Source organism: Buceros rhinoceros, unplaced genomic scaffold (assembly GCF_000710305.1).
Source record: "Buceros rhinoceros silvestris isolate BGI_N320 unplaced genomic scaffold, ASM71030v1 scaffold39692, whole genome shotgun sequence".
In the NCBI taxonomy this organism is placed as follows: Eukaryota; Metazoa; Chordata; class Aves; order Bucerotiformes; family Bucerotidae; genus Buceros; species Buceros rhinoceros.
In genome coordinates this window covers 5,395-21,322 of record NW_010397977.1, presented here as the reverse complement: position 1 = coordinate 21,322, position 15,928 = coordinate 5,395, and the positions used below count along the sequence as shown (strand labels likewise).

The following is a 15,928-nucleotide window of genomic DNA, read 5'->3' as shown; positions in this document are numbered from 1 at the left end:
AGGAATGGCAGGGTTATGATCTTTAGGAAGGGTTTGAAAAAACTGATTTCTCTCTAGGTGTTTGATGGTGCTGTCATAATCTTGTCCTTGGCACCAATGGTGGCTTCAACAGTGGCTAATGGCCCCAGCAGCCCATGGGATGCTATCAGCCTTATTATCACACTACGAATATGGAGAGTGAAGAGGATCATTGATGGTGAGTGGTGATTCAGTTTCCAACTCCCAAGAATTGCCTGGCAGGTTGGGAAAAAAAAGATTTTTAAAAAATAGGAAAAGATTGCTTGCAACACTGTTTCTATTGTTCTCCTTCCTCTTACATTTTAAAAACACTGAACAGGAGACACTTAGGACTCCCATGGAGGAGAACAGGTCTGAAGTTCATGGAGCCTTTATAACTCATTGGTGTGTTTTTCTGTTAGGCACCTTCACATCACCCATCTGGTAAAATAAATGCCCTGACTCACTTCCCATCTCTTGCCACCAGATGTCATTCGTGATTCTGCAAAGTAATTGCTTCCAATCTGGTTTTCTGGTATTTGCTGCACCCTCCCCATTTCCATACAGCTCATTCTGTCTTGGGGTTTTCTTTTCCACGTTCTTGTCTGTAATACAATTTTTATGTCAGATTCCGGGAGCATTTTCTTACCATGGGATTCCATGCTGAAGGTGATTTCTGCAATGCCGGTGTGCTGTACAGCATAATAATAGAGTGTACTGGTATTGTTTTGCACCAATCTCTGTGCAGAAGAACCAGGCGAGATAAAAAAGCCCCAGCAAGTCAAGGTTGCAGAGAACAGAACTGGTGTCTGTGCATGGAATCAAGGACCTCAGTAGCGTGGGCTACTTGGTGTTCAGTGGTTTCAGGCATTTCAGGTTGCAGGGAAAAGAGGTGGCAAAGGCTTAAGTGAAGGGTCACTTTGCTCCTGCATGAAAGATCAGAGTCCAGTTGTTATTCTGGGTTTAGATGCCCAGGAAACTCTGTATTCAGAGTCGAGGAAAGATCATAGCCCTCTGACTGACGCGCGCAATTCAGGGTGTTGTGTAACCTCCGAAGACATCAGTATGGCAATGTGCGTTGAACAGCTTTGCTGAGCAGTCTGAGTTAGCCGGGTTATGACAGGAGGAAAACTTCCAGAGGCGTTCAGAAGACCTATTGAAAACTGGGTTGTATCTTGAAAAGCAATAGAAAATAAATGCCTTTCTTGTTTTTTTAAATAACATTCTTAGTCTGCTATTTCCATCAAGGACTGACTGACTTACCAAAAGTCTAGGAATTAAACGCTTAGGGCTCTGGAATAGTTCTTTTCCTAAGGGAGCCATGCTGTCCGGGTTTAGAGGGGATGGGCCTAACTCTAAGCAGAAAATCCTTCTACCCAACAGTTCAGGAAATCTGTGGTAAACCCTGGAAAAGATCTGTATTAGTGCAGCAGAAGCTAGGAAGAGCATGCAGGATGCATTTCAGCTCAGCCAGGCAGATGGGGGTCTGACCAAACAAGATCTAGACCCTGCTGATGACTTGCATTTTACATGTTGGAAGTCCTTCCCCAGAAGAAATGCTGGAGTGCTACTTCTGTAAGAAATACTTCAATCTTTAGATGCAGGTGAAAGGGGTGACATTCTTTGTCCTGTAAAGGCTTTCCCTCTGATAAAAACAAACAAACAACAATCAAACCAATCACAGCTGGGTTACTCTAAGTGCTTATTTGTGTTTTGCAGCCTATGTCCTTCCAGTGAAAGTGGAGATGGAGATGATGATTCAGCAGTATGAGAAGGCAAAGGTTATTCAAGATGAGCAGCTGGAAAGACTAACCCAGATCTGCCAAGAACAAGGGGTAAAGTTCAGTCATGTCTGCCTTTACACATAGCTTGTCATGGCAAATCAAACGTTTCGTGTACTTTGCTGCAAGCTAAGGTTTGAGAAGTTATCACTAGGACTTCCGTTGTAAGGTGACAGCTCTCAGCGTGAAGGGAGTGTTAGCAGCACCGGGTATTGTCAGCCTCCTATTTGCCAAACAGCAGTTGTCTCCCTGCACTGCTGTGCTTGTGGATTTTAAGGTGAGGAAAACAAATGTGAGGAACAGAAGAAGAACGCTTCCAGCATGCCATTTGTTGAAGGACTAGAGGTAGCTTAACAATACTAAGAATGTGCAAAAGTCATTGCCGTTGTTGGAGACTGCAGCTCCATCAAGGCCCTATTCCTAGCAAAAGTGTATGCAGTTGAAAGCTAATGAATCTTCCCACTTTAAATGCAAGAGGCAGCTTCCCTGTACATCAGTCAGAGGCTTTTGGCAGATTCAAAATGTTGCAGTGGAAGCTTCTAGTTCATGGAAGTCAGTCAAGATTTAAGACTCTTCCCAGGCCCCCTAATGTTCAGTGATTCAGTCTAGAGGTATGGGATGGTGAAGCTTAAAATATCTCAAATGAATATATTTGCATGAAAAAGCTGTAAAATCACTGCTTGGGCAATGAGCCAGGAGGTTTTGCAGTTTGTCTCATGCAAATGAATTCTTGAATAACCCGCTTTAAACTAGAAATCAGGGATAAATGTTGTGGCCCAGGCTAAGTGAGCATTCAGGTGACCATCAAACCACATCCGAGTGATCCCCCAAGTGACTTCTTTTTTCAGTTGTAAGGGTAACTGTGAGGTGTCCAAATAAATCCTGAATATCTCTTCAACTCCCATTCCCCACTTGTGGTAGGTGCTTGTCAAATACAAAATTAGGAGACCTGTAATTCTGAATGGCTTAGTCAGTCAAAAAGGTAAAGGGCCCGAGCAGAGAGGAGGAGAGGCAACTTGTCCCAGAACAGACCAACTGCCCAGAAGGTGCATAATCTGAAGCAGGGATTTAGGTGCCCATTTTTACCAATGAACCAAAAATACTTGTGAAACCATCAGTATTTACGACCCCAAATGGCTTTTTAGATGTAGTTCCAGGTCTCCTGGATCTCAACCTGGTGTTCTGCAGTGAACTCTTGGTGGTGGTAGGCTGCCTTGTCTGTGTGGTGAATTTGGAAGACCCATTGACAGTGTGTCATTTCATGACACTGTTTTTGAGAGTCTCTCCTGTTAACCATAAAAAATTTCTACATCTCAGGCTTAACCTTTGCCAAAAATTAGTTACTTCCAACTATAAGTGTCTTCAGTAGCAAAACTGTAGTGCTCTTCATGACGGCTTTGCACAATGATATTAAGTGGTTTATCGTGGTTCTGACACGGTCGTGACATGGACAGGGAAACAGTATATATCCCACCAGGCAAATCAGCCGTTTCATGAGTCCTGTTGCAGTATTTTGTCTGTCAGACCATGCTATTAGGCTAAGGCTCTTGACAGTCATAAATTTGAAAACATTTGGCATTTAGAAAATATATTATGCAGCCAGATAACACTTTCAATCTCAGAACAATTTTCAGTGTTTTTGTTTTGTAGTCTTTGAGTAAAGTTGGGCTCGTTATCCCAAGGGAGGGTCAGGAGCAGCTTTTGCCACTCTCCATGCATGCCTGGCTTGCAGAACATCTGAGCGTAGGAGCCCTAACCGAGCCCTGATTGTTACCACATAGCTGCACATCAAGCACAGAGAAATACTGCATTGGTAGAGGAGTACATCTGCAAAAACAGAGCAGGTTCTCTCCTAGCTTTCAAGTGTCATCAGCTATGGAAAAATATGGACTATAGGAAAATGACAGTGTACTAATCCCTCTTATTTTACTGTCCTGAATTCCTGCCAAACAAGTGTCTCAGCTGTATAATGAGAGGCAAATGTACTAATTTGCTGCAGTTAGCAACACAAGACTTTGACACAAGTACTGCATCCTTCCTTTGTAAATTATTAGCTTCGTAATTCAGTCAAGAACAAATTGTCAGCATTATAATATTCACATTAACATTGTGTACGGCATCTTGGGGGAAAAAATGTCTCCTAATGGTATTTAATGTCAAAAATTGTGCCAGGTTTTTGCTTTTTCATTTGATCATCTTTCCTGACCCTTTTAAAGGATTGCTTGTTCATGGAGTTTGTGTGCATGCCTGTGGTTTGTGTTTTTGTGGGGTTTTTTTAATGAACATTTGCCTACAGCAGTCTGGATCTGGAGTGCTGGCAGGGAGGGATTCCAGTTTGCCACGTCTGTGTGGTGCCACCTCGGGCAGGGGCAGATGGGGTAGCTGGGACCTGCCCATAGGGCTTGACCTGTTGCCTCAGGTGCGTGCTGGGGCATACCAGTGCCAGGCCAGGTAGGAAGAATTGGCAAGCTACCAGGGCTGCCTGCATCCCAGCAGCAGAGGTAGATACTGATTCCTCCTGAAGCTGCGTCTTGATGACCAGATTGAGAATCTGCATTTATTTAATAATTATAGAGAGGGCTGAAAACATTCCTGTTAGAAAGATTTCCCAGCACTTCCTTTTCTGAGATCCTTGTTCTGTGTCTTACTGCTTTGACACTTGTCAGACAGTTGGGATTGAAATTGTCAAGGTCTGGCAGCATCTTCTGCAGATGAAATTAATTTGAAAGTTTCAGACAAAATATTTGTTATTTCTTAAGAGGAATTGGGGAGGAAAAGTTAGCCTGTTTAGATAAGGACTTAAAATAAAAGTAGTTGGTGGCCAGTTCTCTGAGAAGTCCCATGCCCTCCTGTTTTGAAGCTGTTGCTTAACATTCACAGGCAAAAATGGAGTTTCTGCTTTAAAAAAAATAAAAGCAGGGAATATGCAACCTCCCCTCATCATACTTTCTGAATTCTGTACCTTTTGTTAGTTGTGTAATTTTTTGGCCAGTGATAGTGTATCACAACTATAAAGTAGGTTTCCATTCCTGAATGACATTGGAGACGTACTTCTGCAAACATGAAAACTCTTTCCAGATGTTGCTTTCTGGCTAGCCATGCATCTGAAAACCAGAATATATTTCATAAATTATAGCTGCATAGACCACCGCTTTGTTATCTGCAGTACCCCACTGAAACTGTTCGAATAGTTTGCTGTTTTATTTACTCTTCATTGGACAACAAAGAGTCGTTAAAAGGGAGTGGAGCATGAGGACAGTCAAGGCAGAATATACCGAAAGGCCTGAGGTGGCCGTTCAGGACTTCACAAAACATGAGAAACATTAACGGTCACAGTAACAGGGATTTCTAAAAATGGGTAAAGGTAAAAGGTGAAAAAGTCTCACTGCAATTGCTAACAAAATTATGAGAATCTATTGCTAATGGTATTATTTCATCAGAATAACTTAAATTGCAAAACAAAGTTTCCAGGTTTCATTAACGATGCAAATTCCAGTCAGGAAAGATTGCTCTTTTCTTCTGGAATCACCTGTAAAGGAATTTCCGTTTCTGATAATAGAAATACTTAGATCTTTTCTGCTTAACTTCCATAAGAGTCATTCAGGTGAGTCAGTCTGGCCGAGACCGTGCATTCAGCCTTATCACAAGAGCTCCTTTTCTGTCAGCTCCTATAGAAATGGGTTTTTCATCATTCTTAAAGCTGCAACATCTATGGAAGCTCTAATTTCTTTTTTATCTTGGAATATAATTTGTACAACAGCTGCTAGTTTAATGACAGGGCTATTTAGCTGGTAAAATTACCTATCGGAGAAATAACTTATGTTATCCTTTTGCAATAATTTAAATGTATTTCTAAGTACCAGTCATTTTCTTGGGGAATGGAAGGCAGCCAAGGTCATCCTGTGTTTCATTCTGCCCGTAAATCATTAGTTTGCAACTGTCTCCTGATTTTTATTGTTATCAACAATGGCTAACCTAATGGAAATAAACATTGGATTGTATCCCAGTGGCAGACAAGTTTTAGGGCAGGGCATTCTGTACAGACAGCACTAATAGAATTGAGCAGAGTTATTGCAGAGTTATTAGACACGAGTAAACTCCTGGCTAAAATGTTCATTGATCTCTCTGAAACTCTGTCAGTCATACTCAGTTGCTAGTCCATTAAAGGCAAGTGCTACATGATTCACTGCTAGGTCCCTTTTTGGAGTCTTACATGCACATTATAAAATATCAAGTAGGATGGGTGGCACGGCTTATAAAACCAGGCATGTAAACTGAGATGTTATCTGGAGCTCTGGGTAGTCTCTGTCATTTTACCTGCTTATGAATAATCACCTAATGCATTCTTTGAGTGGGGAAGAGAGATGTGCCCCATGGCTCTTTTAAATAAGTTTATATTTATCATCAGTGAACTTTCTCTTCATGCCTGACAATCTAGTTACTCATTCTTATGTGAGACAGTCTGTATCTCCCTTTTTCTTGGTAATAAGTGTGTTTTCTCATGAGTCACACGTATTACACCTTCACTGTTGTCTTTGGCTCCCTCATGGGAGGGTGTAGCCAGGCCCTCCTCAGAAGTGCACAGTGACAGTACACAAGCTTGGAATGTGCAAAATTCCTATTAAATACAAGAACAAACACTTTTCGGTAGGAGGATGGTCAGGCAGTGGAGCAGATTGCCAGGGAGCCTTGGTAGTTACAACCTTGGAGATACTCAAAACTCGACAGCACAGGCTTTAGGCAACCTGAACTAAATGGGCTTGCTTTAAGTGGGCGGTTGGACTAGATGACCCTCACAGCTTCGTTTCAGCCTGCATTATGCTGTGATTCTATTATGTTTTCAAATACTTTTTTCCCTTGCAAAGTATGTTAAGAATCTATTGACCTACAAAGTGTATGTAATTAAAGCTGATCAGTGTTGTCGGTGTCCTGGTAAATAATGTCAGCAGCAGTCTCCAGTGGACCAGTGCTCAGTTTGTAATTGTCTTGAGTCAGGACGTGGTTTGCCTTAGTCTCCCTGATCGCAACAAGTTACCTTCCACACAACAGCATTATTTGCCCACTGGCTGGCTGTGAGATGTACAGGGTTCTTAAGAGAGCGCTGATACCTATGAGTGTGTGTTTTAGTTCATATGGGATTTTTTCTTGTTTTTTCCCCTCGCGATAAGCATAATATGCATCCTTCCTTAGAGGCTGCAGGAGCAATGGTCTGCCTGAAAACAGTGAACAGCTCTCCTGCAGTCCTCTGTGTTACAGAGGCTCAGGTCTGCGTTCGGATAGCTACATCAGCTCCTGCTGCAAACAGAAATTGCATGTGTTTTAATTTGGCCCAGGATCTTCAGTAAAAAATACTATTATATTTTATACCTTTTAATGATTGATTTAACCTGCCCTGCACTGCATGACATGCAGTCAGAGCAATCTCATTAGCTCTTTTACACGTTAGAACTGCCCGAGGTCAGTGTTCAATATGAGGTTTAATAGATATAAGCCCCACAACATAATTTGTACATGCAGTCTCTCACTGAAGTAACAGCCACTTCTCTTAGACTTTACCTTTGGTTTTAGTGGCTAAAACGGTATTCCAACTTCTGCAATACCTTGGGATACCTTTGAAGTGATAATTGGAAACAATTAACATTGAACTGCTCTCCTGAGTAGATGCATGCCTTTTGTGAGCAAAGATACCTGATTCCTGTTTAACTTTTCCTGGATATTTTATTTAATGTCCTTTCATTTTCTTAAATCGATCCTTATGATAATGGTAATTTCTGTCCCACCCAGTCCCTTTTTGACTGTGCTAGAGACTTAGAGAAGTTGGGTTTGCATTTGGAAGCAGCGTATCGGGTTGGATTTGGGTTCTTCCTGATGCTGTGTGTCTCTGACAGAGTTCTGGTTCTGCATCTCTGCACCTCTGTTACAAGGATCACTTTGCATCAGAAACAGTAAATGTGGGAGCACGGCAAAAAGCATATGACAATGAATGTCCTCTTCTCTATCGATAAAAAAAAGGACACACAAACAACTGTACTTAATTCTAGCTTTCCCTGTTTCACTGACTTTGCAGACAAATGTGAATCAGGACCCGGCAGCTGACTATCAGAGGTAATGGAAAAGTGGAAGAGAGCGCCTCTGTTAACCGGCTGCAGCTGCTTGGTTTTGTAGGCAACATCAGTTACCTTCTGCTGTTATCTTTCTGAATTTCTCTGCGTGCCGGTGTTCACCTTACAAGATGCTGAAGTACAGAGCACTGTGCTGCTTTCCTGTACCTGGGAATTCAGTCCTCATATCTGCTCTTGACAGTCTCGCGTTCATTTCTGGATTTAGATGAGCTGAATGAGCTCACGGTTAAGAGCTCAGGGTTAAGACAAGCACGTGGAGAGTATTTGCAGCTAGCAATGAAAGAGGGTTCACATATCACTAAAAAAATTGCAAATCCCGCATCCACTTCTCGTCCTCAGGCAGTGGATGAGGGAAGCATGGCATGAGCCAAGACCTCGGGTCCAGGTCTCAGTTTCTGCTAGAATGTGGAATTTCCGCGACCTTCATAAGCAGGTGCTTCTGCTGCTGCTGTAGGCACAAGCATGTTCTTCTGTCTGTCGAACGTGAGATGGCAGCAAAGCCCCTTCTGCTTCCGATGTTACCAGAGGGACTAGCTGTTTACCTGGATAACTGTGGTAGTCATTTTCTCTGTGGATTCCAGTTTCACATGCTGTCTGTGTGGTGGGGATTCAGCCAGGATGGTAATTTTTCCCATATAAATCAGAAATAAAGAATTGCTTGGACAAAGCGTAGTTGTCCAGCACGGTGATCCCAGTGGTGATTGCAGATTGCTACTTGGTCCAGTGTGCCAGGCTGAGTAGTTCATAGTCTGTTGGCAGAGCCGTATTAAACAATAACATTTACGAAGTCATCTGTTAAAAACTGGATGGTGACTGGGTGTGGAGATTTTAAAGGCTGACAATAATCTGTGGATTTTTGGAAATGCTTTATCGATTGGAACATGTAAGTGGGCGTCAGAAAGTCTGGTCTCTTCCCCCATTTTTTCAGTAGGTTCACTATAGCAGGGAAGATCACCTAATGTGCTTCCCTTTTCCCACTGTAAAATGCAGTGATTCATTGTTACAAGGTTCAGCCAATGTTTGTAAACGCTTAAACTAGTTAAATTGAATGTAACGCAGGAATACAATTGTTGAGCTGATGTTTAGGTAGTTTTATCTATTTGTGTTATAAAATACCTGCCAATTTTATTTTTCTTCAATGAAAAAAGAAATCATATCTTGCCTCTAGGCAAACATTCTAGTGGCAATATTTCTTTTTCTGACACATAGAAAGGATAAAATATGAAGTATAGAAAACCAGTAATGATGCCTAATTGTAAAAACCCAGATTTATATTTTGCCTATCCTGTTTGAGTGCATTTCTTCCTTTAAAAGAAGGCAGTGTCTGTGAGATGTAAGATAGTTTGGGATTCCCCCCCACACCCCCCAAGTCAAGGACAAACCCCAGAATTCGCTGTGTAGTAAAGTTGAACTCCAGACAGTCCTTTCACAGCTGAATGACACATTTGTACTGGCACCTCTGGTATGGCACGGGCACCGTAAGCCTCAGGAAGCGTAGGGCTGGCCGGGGAGTCTGAGCGCTGCCTCTTTGCTGCTACTTCCTAGCTGATAGGTTAACGCAAAACCCACCACCTGGGTTCTGCCCTGGAGGATTCACTGAAGCGATCAAGGAGCAGGGCTGAATTTGCTGATACTATCCGACTCCTCTGCCAGAGGACCTTTGGTTAAAGGTCTGCAGCTGCCAGACCTCTGTCCGCTGAGTTCAAGACCGAGAAAGAGCTGTGTGCTGTGGTAGATCCCTACATGAGGTGGTTTGGTTGTGATCTGGAAAGCTGAAACTGCCCTTTTTCTCTCTAGATTTGAGCCTTGCGGTGAGCCTTTCAGTTGTTATAGTTCCTTCCCTTATGCTTTGGAAAGCAGGTGTCTCCAGATGTGCCAAGCTGGAATATCTTTTTCTTTCCTCTTTTTTAATTTCTAAAATCTGCGGAAGCTCTGTCCTGTTTCCTGTCTGGTTGCTTATGCAGCTTGGAGGAGCTGCTGGCGCTCTGCAGGGTGCCTGGGGTTTGCACCATGTCTGATGTGGACCGTGGTGGAACAAACTAGGTCTGCTGACAGATTCCAAAATCTGACAGCAGAGTAGATTTGAGTCAGCATCTGAGAGGGAAGAGCCAGAGCCAGTTTAATGTAGCCAGCAAGCTGTTACACATCAGTTTTTGAGCATCGAGGTGCTAGTTCCATCTCAGCTGTAAATGTGGTGTGACAGGCGCAGTGTGGCTTGCTGTAGCACCATGCTCGCTGATGGCTTTTCAGGCCTCGAACTATGGGAGGCCCAGCCATGCTAAATTTTAAATGCCCTAACCTATTACTTGCCTCATTTGCTTTTCTCTCTCAAACTCTATAATTAGACATGACTTGGTCACTGCTGTACTACTGATCTTAAAAAGAGTTCAGAAAAGCGAAACTCTGCCACGCAGCCCTGTAGCTGTGCTGGATGGCAGAGGGGAAGGATAGTGGGATTTTGTAGTGTTTATATAAGGGTTTAAAGGGTCTCTGCAGCCCCTCCAGAGAACCTATTTTCCTTCTTGCATTGTGGAGGACCCATGGCTGTCAAACACAGGAGAAATATGCTGTGTCTGTCAGTTGGATTGTATCTGGTAGCTTCTGTCTTTTTGTCAGGTGTCTGCTTAATTACATCAGTCACGAGGCAAATCCCCTCCTGACTGCAGTTGCAGAAAGTCATTAATGGGCCATTAACCGTGCCCCTTAACACCGTGTCTCATAGATTTGAGGGGAGTGGCCAGAAAAGTGGCAACCTGCCCCAGGGTTTTCTGCACACTGTTGAGTACCAAAGTTTTCAAGCTGGAAGGAGGGACTGTCCACCTAGTCAGTGGGGGTGGACTAGTCTGGCTACTGCTTAGAGAACCTCCTTCCACAGAAATCCTCATGACAAAGTCTACCAGGTTAGGGATGATTGTCATGAATCTAAATCCCTAAATGTCTCTTAAGAGTGGACTTCTCTAAAAACTTTATTTGATTTGGCAGTTAGATCTGCTCAAAATTGTCCAAAATGCTATCTTCAGGATGAAGCCACCTACAAAATAGAAGACCAGCATGAGGCAGTTATTACTTTTAGATTGTGTGAAGAATGGTCCAGCTCACATGGGCTCTAGGAGAGCATCAGCTGCTTGGACTTGCATCCCAGCGCAGCCACACTGTATGTGCTGCCAGCAGTCTGTAGTGGTTCGGTGATAAAATGAGTATGCTTAGATGTAATCAGTATGTGGTTTGTTTTTTTCCTCTAGTTTGAAATCAGGCAGCTGAGGGCCCACCTTGCTCAGCAGGATTTGGACCTGGCTGCAGAGAGAGAGGCTGCTCTGCAGGTCCCGCATGTGCTGAGCAAACAGAGCAGCACCCGATACAAGGTGGTAGCAACTGAAGATTCGGATGATGAAGCCACTGAGAACATCACTGAATTGCGACCTCCACGAGGTGAGTGGTGTCTGTGTGCTGATCCCTAACAGGGAGGTCCTCAACCCACTACATGCCTTTGCTCTACCGGTGGATTGATTGTTTTCCCTGCAGACTGCGTTTTCCCATTCTTGCCAAGGGGCTCTGTCTGCTTCAGAGTGTTAGGAGCTGTGGTATTTGCGAACAGATTCTGGGCAGAGCCAATAAAATGACTTGGGAAGAAAATGACTGTGATGCACTTGCCCAGAGTCCCCAGGATTGTATCCATCAAACAGTGAGGCGGCAGCAGCCAAATCAGAGCTGGTGAAAGGGTCATCACTCAGAGGTGAAAGCAGAGAAACTGAAATCATCGAAAAACAGTTTTGGTCTTTGGCCACGTGCATTTCTGTGGTTTAGAGAGGAGCCGTGCATTAGCTGTGAAACTTGAGGATTTTGGCAGACAAGCAGTGTGTGACTATATCTGAGTTAGAGGTTTGCATGGTATCTTTATTTTGCTCAGACTCCTTAGGATTCAAGGCATTAGGAGTACTTTAATCAAAAGGTTCAAGAGAAGAAGCTCACCAGACATTTGCAAGTGATAGTCCTTTCCCATTCTCTACACAGAAAAGCAAGCATGTAGAAATTGTTTTTGTTTTTTCCTCTTTAGAATATCTAAGTGCTAACCACAGCTCAGTCATTAATTATTCCTGATTTGAAATTGTATTTAAAAGCAGACAGTTGAGCAGACTGCCCCTTAAAATGCATTTCCCCGTTTTTTTGTAGTATTTCAGAGCTTTCCTCAGTGGATGTATTATTTATGCATGTGTTCCTTGAGCATTACATTTGGAACTTGAGAGTGGTGTGCACATTATAAGGAGCCTTGCGGAAATTTTAGTGCTGTGGAGATATTAATCTAAAAATTCTTCTGCCTAAGGTACTCATTCCAACATCCAGGTTAACACAGCTTCCTGTAAAATGCTGGCCACACGTGCGACAAAGCAGACACACCATCTCCAGGACTGATGGCTGCTTTCAGCTAGGTTATGTGAGTAGGGAGATTCGTGCTTTTCACTGAAATAAAGATGTTCAGCAAATAAGAAAACGTGCATTACATTGTATATTGGCTAAGGTGCAGTTGTGTTATATATAGATATTCATACTGAGCGTACAAAATTAATTTCTGATGCCTGAAGTCATCTAAAAATGCTGGAGGAGATATTTTTTGAGCATTGTTTGATGTATTATGTACAAAGCCTTTGTAGATGCATTGAGTGCTTGTCTTCAGAAGCTAAATTCAGGTGACTATTTTAATAATTGTCCTTTATGTTGAACGAGGCAGGAGTTGAACTTTAAAAAAATTTCCTGTGGTCTTATAGCAAGGGATGCCCACCTGTGGTAGTTGACCCTCACGGTGGACTACTGTCAAGGGGCCCAGTTAAGATTGTGTGAGAAACCACAAGCCCAGCAGTAACGTTCAGTGCTTTAGTTCACAATCCAGTAACAGTCAGTTGAGGAGAGATTTTTGCATGTAGTTTCCTGGATTATTTTGCAAAGGAAAGAATTAGTAACCTTCCAAGGCTTTGACTCCTGCACGAGCAGTGCTGGCTTAGAGATTGCTTCTGTGTAAGCTGCAGGACTTCAAAACCTCGACCAAGAGCTGGAGAAGGCAGTTACCACTGGGGAAGAAACATCACGAGCCAGCCCTACCTGCTGCTTCTCCCTCCCCACCTCAACTTCTGCAGCTCTCCCAGCACCAGCTCACTCCCAGCAACAGGCTGGCTGCTCTGGCAGCAGCTTTCTCCCTTGCTGCTTTGGCACGCTGCCAGCATTGTCCTCACCTCCACCGTGGCCATTCTGACCACGCGTGTACTGGCAGAACCTGAACGTGGTGTGTCAGATGGAGGAGCACCATGTCTTCAGCTGATGGTGCCTCTGTTTGTACAGTGTGGAGGGGGTGTATCTGGGTGGTGTAGGATCTCCCATCCCCCCCACCTGCTCAGGCACGTGAAATGCTCCTGAGACGTGGCTCTGCAGAGCACAGACCATTTGAGACGTTTCCTGTAGGTTTTTTCTGCATCCTCCCGCTTCTCACATGCTGTGGTTACACTGGCTGCGCTGTCTTCAGGATTTTCCACACCACTTGCTCTGCCTGGAATTGTAAGCCACCAGTGTTTTATCTCCTGACTTTTGGGTCAAGGGTTATGTTTTGGAAGTTACCCTCTGTGTCGGACCACGTTAGAAATTCTCTAAGCTGTGTTTTTCCTCAAGGATTCCAGGACAGTGACTGTAGTTAGTCATTCTGCGTGCCACATGGCACTTGTGAGCTTTGAGAAATATCTGCTCTTGCCCATGATGCTGACTAGGTCGAGGAGAAATAAGGGACCAGCTTGCTCATACTGTTAAAAGAGAAGCTGCAGTGCAACGCCACGATTCAGGCAAAACAGTCTCTGATGTTGTTCTATTAGGCTCTGGCAGAACAATACAACACCTGAGGGTAGGGTATGGCATAGAACACATGTGTTTGTGTCAAACTTTACTTTGTCACCCTTCAAAAAAATCACTGTCTTTGGAGAGCTCTGAACTCTGCCGAGCCAGCAAGCTTGAGCTGGCTAATGGAAACATCCAGTGCAGAATACTTTACCGTGAAGCGGCTGTGGGATAAGAAAGCGCTGAGACTTTTTACTCGTTTCCCTACCTGGGAGTTTTATGGGATAGCACATAAGGTAAAGCTCCTCGGGGGCAGCTGTAGCTTCTACTCTGGGATTTACACTGGATTTTGTGCAGCCGTTTACTGCAGCGTTTGGTACAGTCAGGTAACTCCAGCATCACACGGTACACCCTGCCCCTCAGGGAATTTCTGTAGAGACACGCTTGGCCTGTGCCCGCCGAGGACTGTGTATGCTGGCTTTCAGTCTGCTTTCACCCCGCTGTTCTTTCTGCAGATCTCTCTGTGTCTGAAGTGCCTCAGTTGCTGGTGTGAGACTGGGAGAGGCAAGAGCACTAGTCAGATGGCCAGTGGACTCTGAAAGCACCCCATAACTCTCCAGCTAATACTTCACGCCTCCTCTCGAAGGGCCGCTTCTTGAGGCCGTGCAGCTGTCAGCTGTTTGTGGCATAGACAGTTCTGTGCTAGTTTTCTGAATAATGAGCTGGTTGCTACCTCACACATGTCTGTCTCCCCAGAGCAGTTCACCAAGAGACCTTCTGACACAGTGGGAATAACTGGAAAATGTATGGGTATATGGTATTTTCTAATTAATTTGGCTAAGAAGCAGGAAATTTTTTGCCTTTAACTTTCTTTGAACTTTAACTTTCTTTGTCCTGCCAAAAAATTGATTTCCAGAGTGGTCAGACATGAAAGCTTAACACACAGGCTTCAGCACGCATGTCAAAGGGTACCATTACCCACACCAGGAATGAGGAAGGACTCCAGAGAACAGCAGGACTGTAGGAGCTATAAATCCAGGGCAAAGCTGTGGCATTTGCTGCTCTGTGAGCACTTCACTTGGTTGCCCTGCCTCAGTTGGTAAAGAGCTTCGGGTGAAAGCTGTTGCATGTGAATGCACAGCGGTATCACTAATGACTTTCAGGACTGTTGTGGTCAGCCTTTCTCTTAAGAGCGAGGGAAGCATCCTGAGGGCAGTCATCTCCTTCCTTCTTCCCAGAGATGGAAACCGTTTGCCATAATGGCAAATACTGTCCTATCCGTTCATCTCCAATTAGAAAGGAAATTTTTTCTACTGCGAAGTTCTTACCTTGTGCAGTATGTAACTGGTCACGGTCAAAATAACAGCTAGTGTTTTCTGCTCATGCACAAATCATTTTTAGTGTTTGGTATACAAAGTTCCAGGCTTCAGGGAATGCCAGGTTCACAGTGCCCCATATAACCATTAATGCTTCCTTCCAAAATTTATTAGTCTTTAATCTCGCCCCTAATATATGAATTAGAGTCCCTAGTGGAAATGCCTTATTTTCCTGCATATATCATTTCAGTTTTTAAAATTCTACAGTACTACTGTAGTTTAAGATTAAGATTAATATGCCACCCTTGTATTCCTTTGAGCAAGAACTGGATCCTAGCTCGGTTACTTTGCATCACAGAAAGCTTATTTTAGCTCTTCTGAGACAAATTTCCATTTTTATGGGGTTAGCAGTAAGTCTTTTGCTTTGGGGGACTGCTGCAATTTATGATCATGCTTCGAGGAAGTAAAGCTTGCTCTCCCCACAGGTACCCACTGTTTTGTAAGTAAGTGAAGAAGGCTGGAGGAATTGTGGAACTTCAGAGGGCTTCCCGTAAGGTTATTCATAAGGTGTCTGAGAAGGCAAAGCAGGGCGCTGGAAAAGGTTGTCAGTTGTTCTTGCAAGGCAGTCTGAGCTGGTCGAACGCTTTTAAACTCTAAGCCAGTTCCTTTGGTGCTTATCTGTTAGTGCTCTGAGAGAGTTCTGTTACTGCACAGCAATAGATAAAAAGTAGTTTGTGGTTATTTTCAGATGTTCAAGTGTATCTGCTTTGAAGCCCACTCCTGGAAATGGTTATGTCTGAAGCGTGCTCCACTTGCGGTCAAATGCACTGTAAAGTCCAAGGAAGAGGGAGGCTTCTCTGTAGGGGTCTCTTCCAGGCCTTTTGGTTCTCTGTGCACT

At 43.7% G+C, this 15,928-nt stretch overlaps 1 protein-coding gene across 1 annotated transcript in view; it reads left to right on the top strand.

Moving 5' to 3' along the window:
* LOC104488828 (chromosome unknown open reading frame, human C15orf27) overlaps positions 1–15,928 on the top strand; it is a gene marked incomplete at its 3' end in the record, with an annotated part of 48,223 nt that overhangs the window by 27,031 nt on the left and 5,264 nt on the right. The window contains exons 6-9 of the mRNA XM_010130912.1: positions 58–196; positions 1,717–1,832; positions 11,143–11,329; positions 13,582–13,590. Of these exons, the coding sequence (XP_010129214.1) occupies positions 58–196; positions 1,717–1,832; positions 11,143–11,329; positions 13,582–13,590 (451 nt within the window). The remainder of the gene's footprint in view (positions 1–57; positions 197–1,716; positions 1,833–11,142; positions 11,330–13,581; positions 13,591–15,928) is intronic.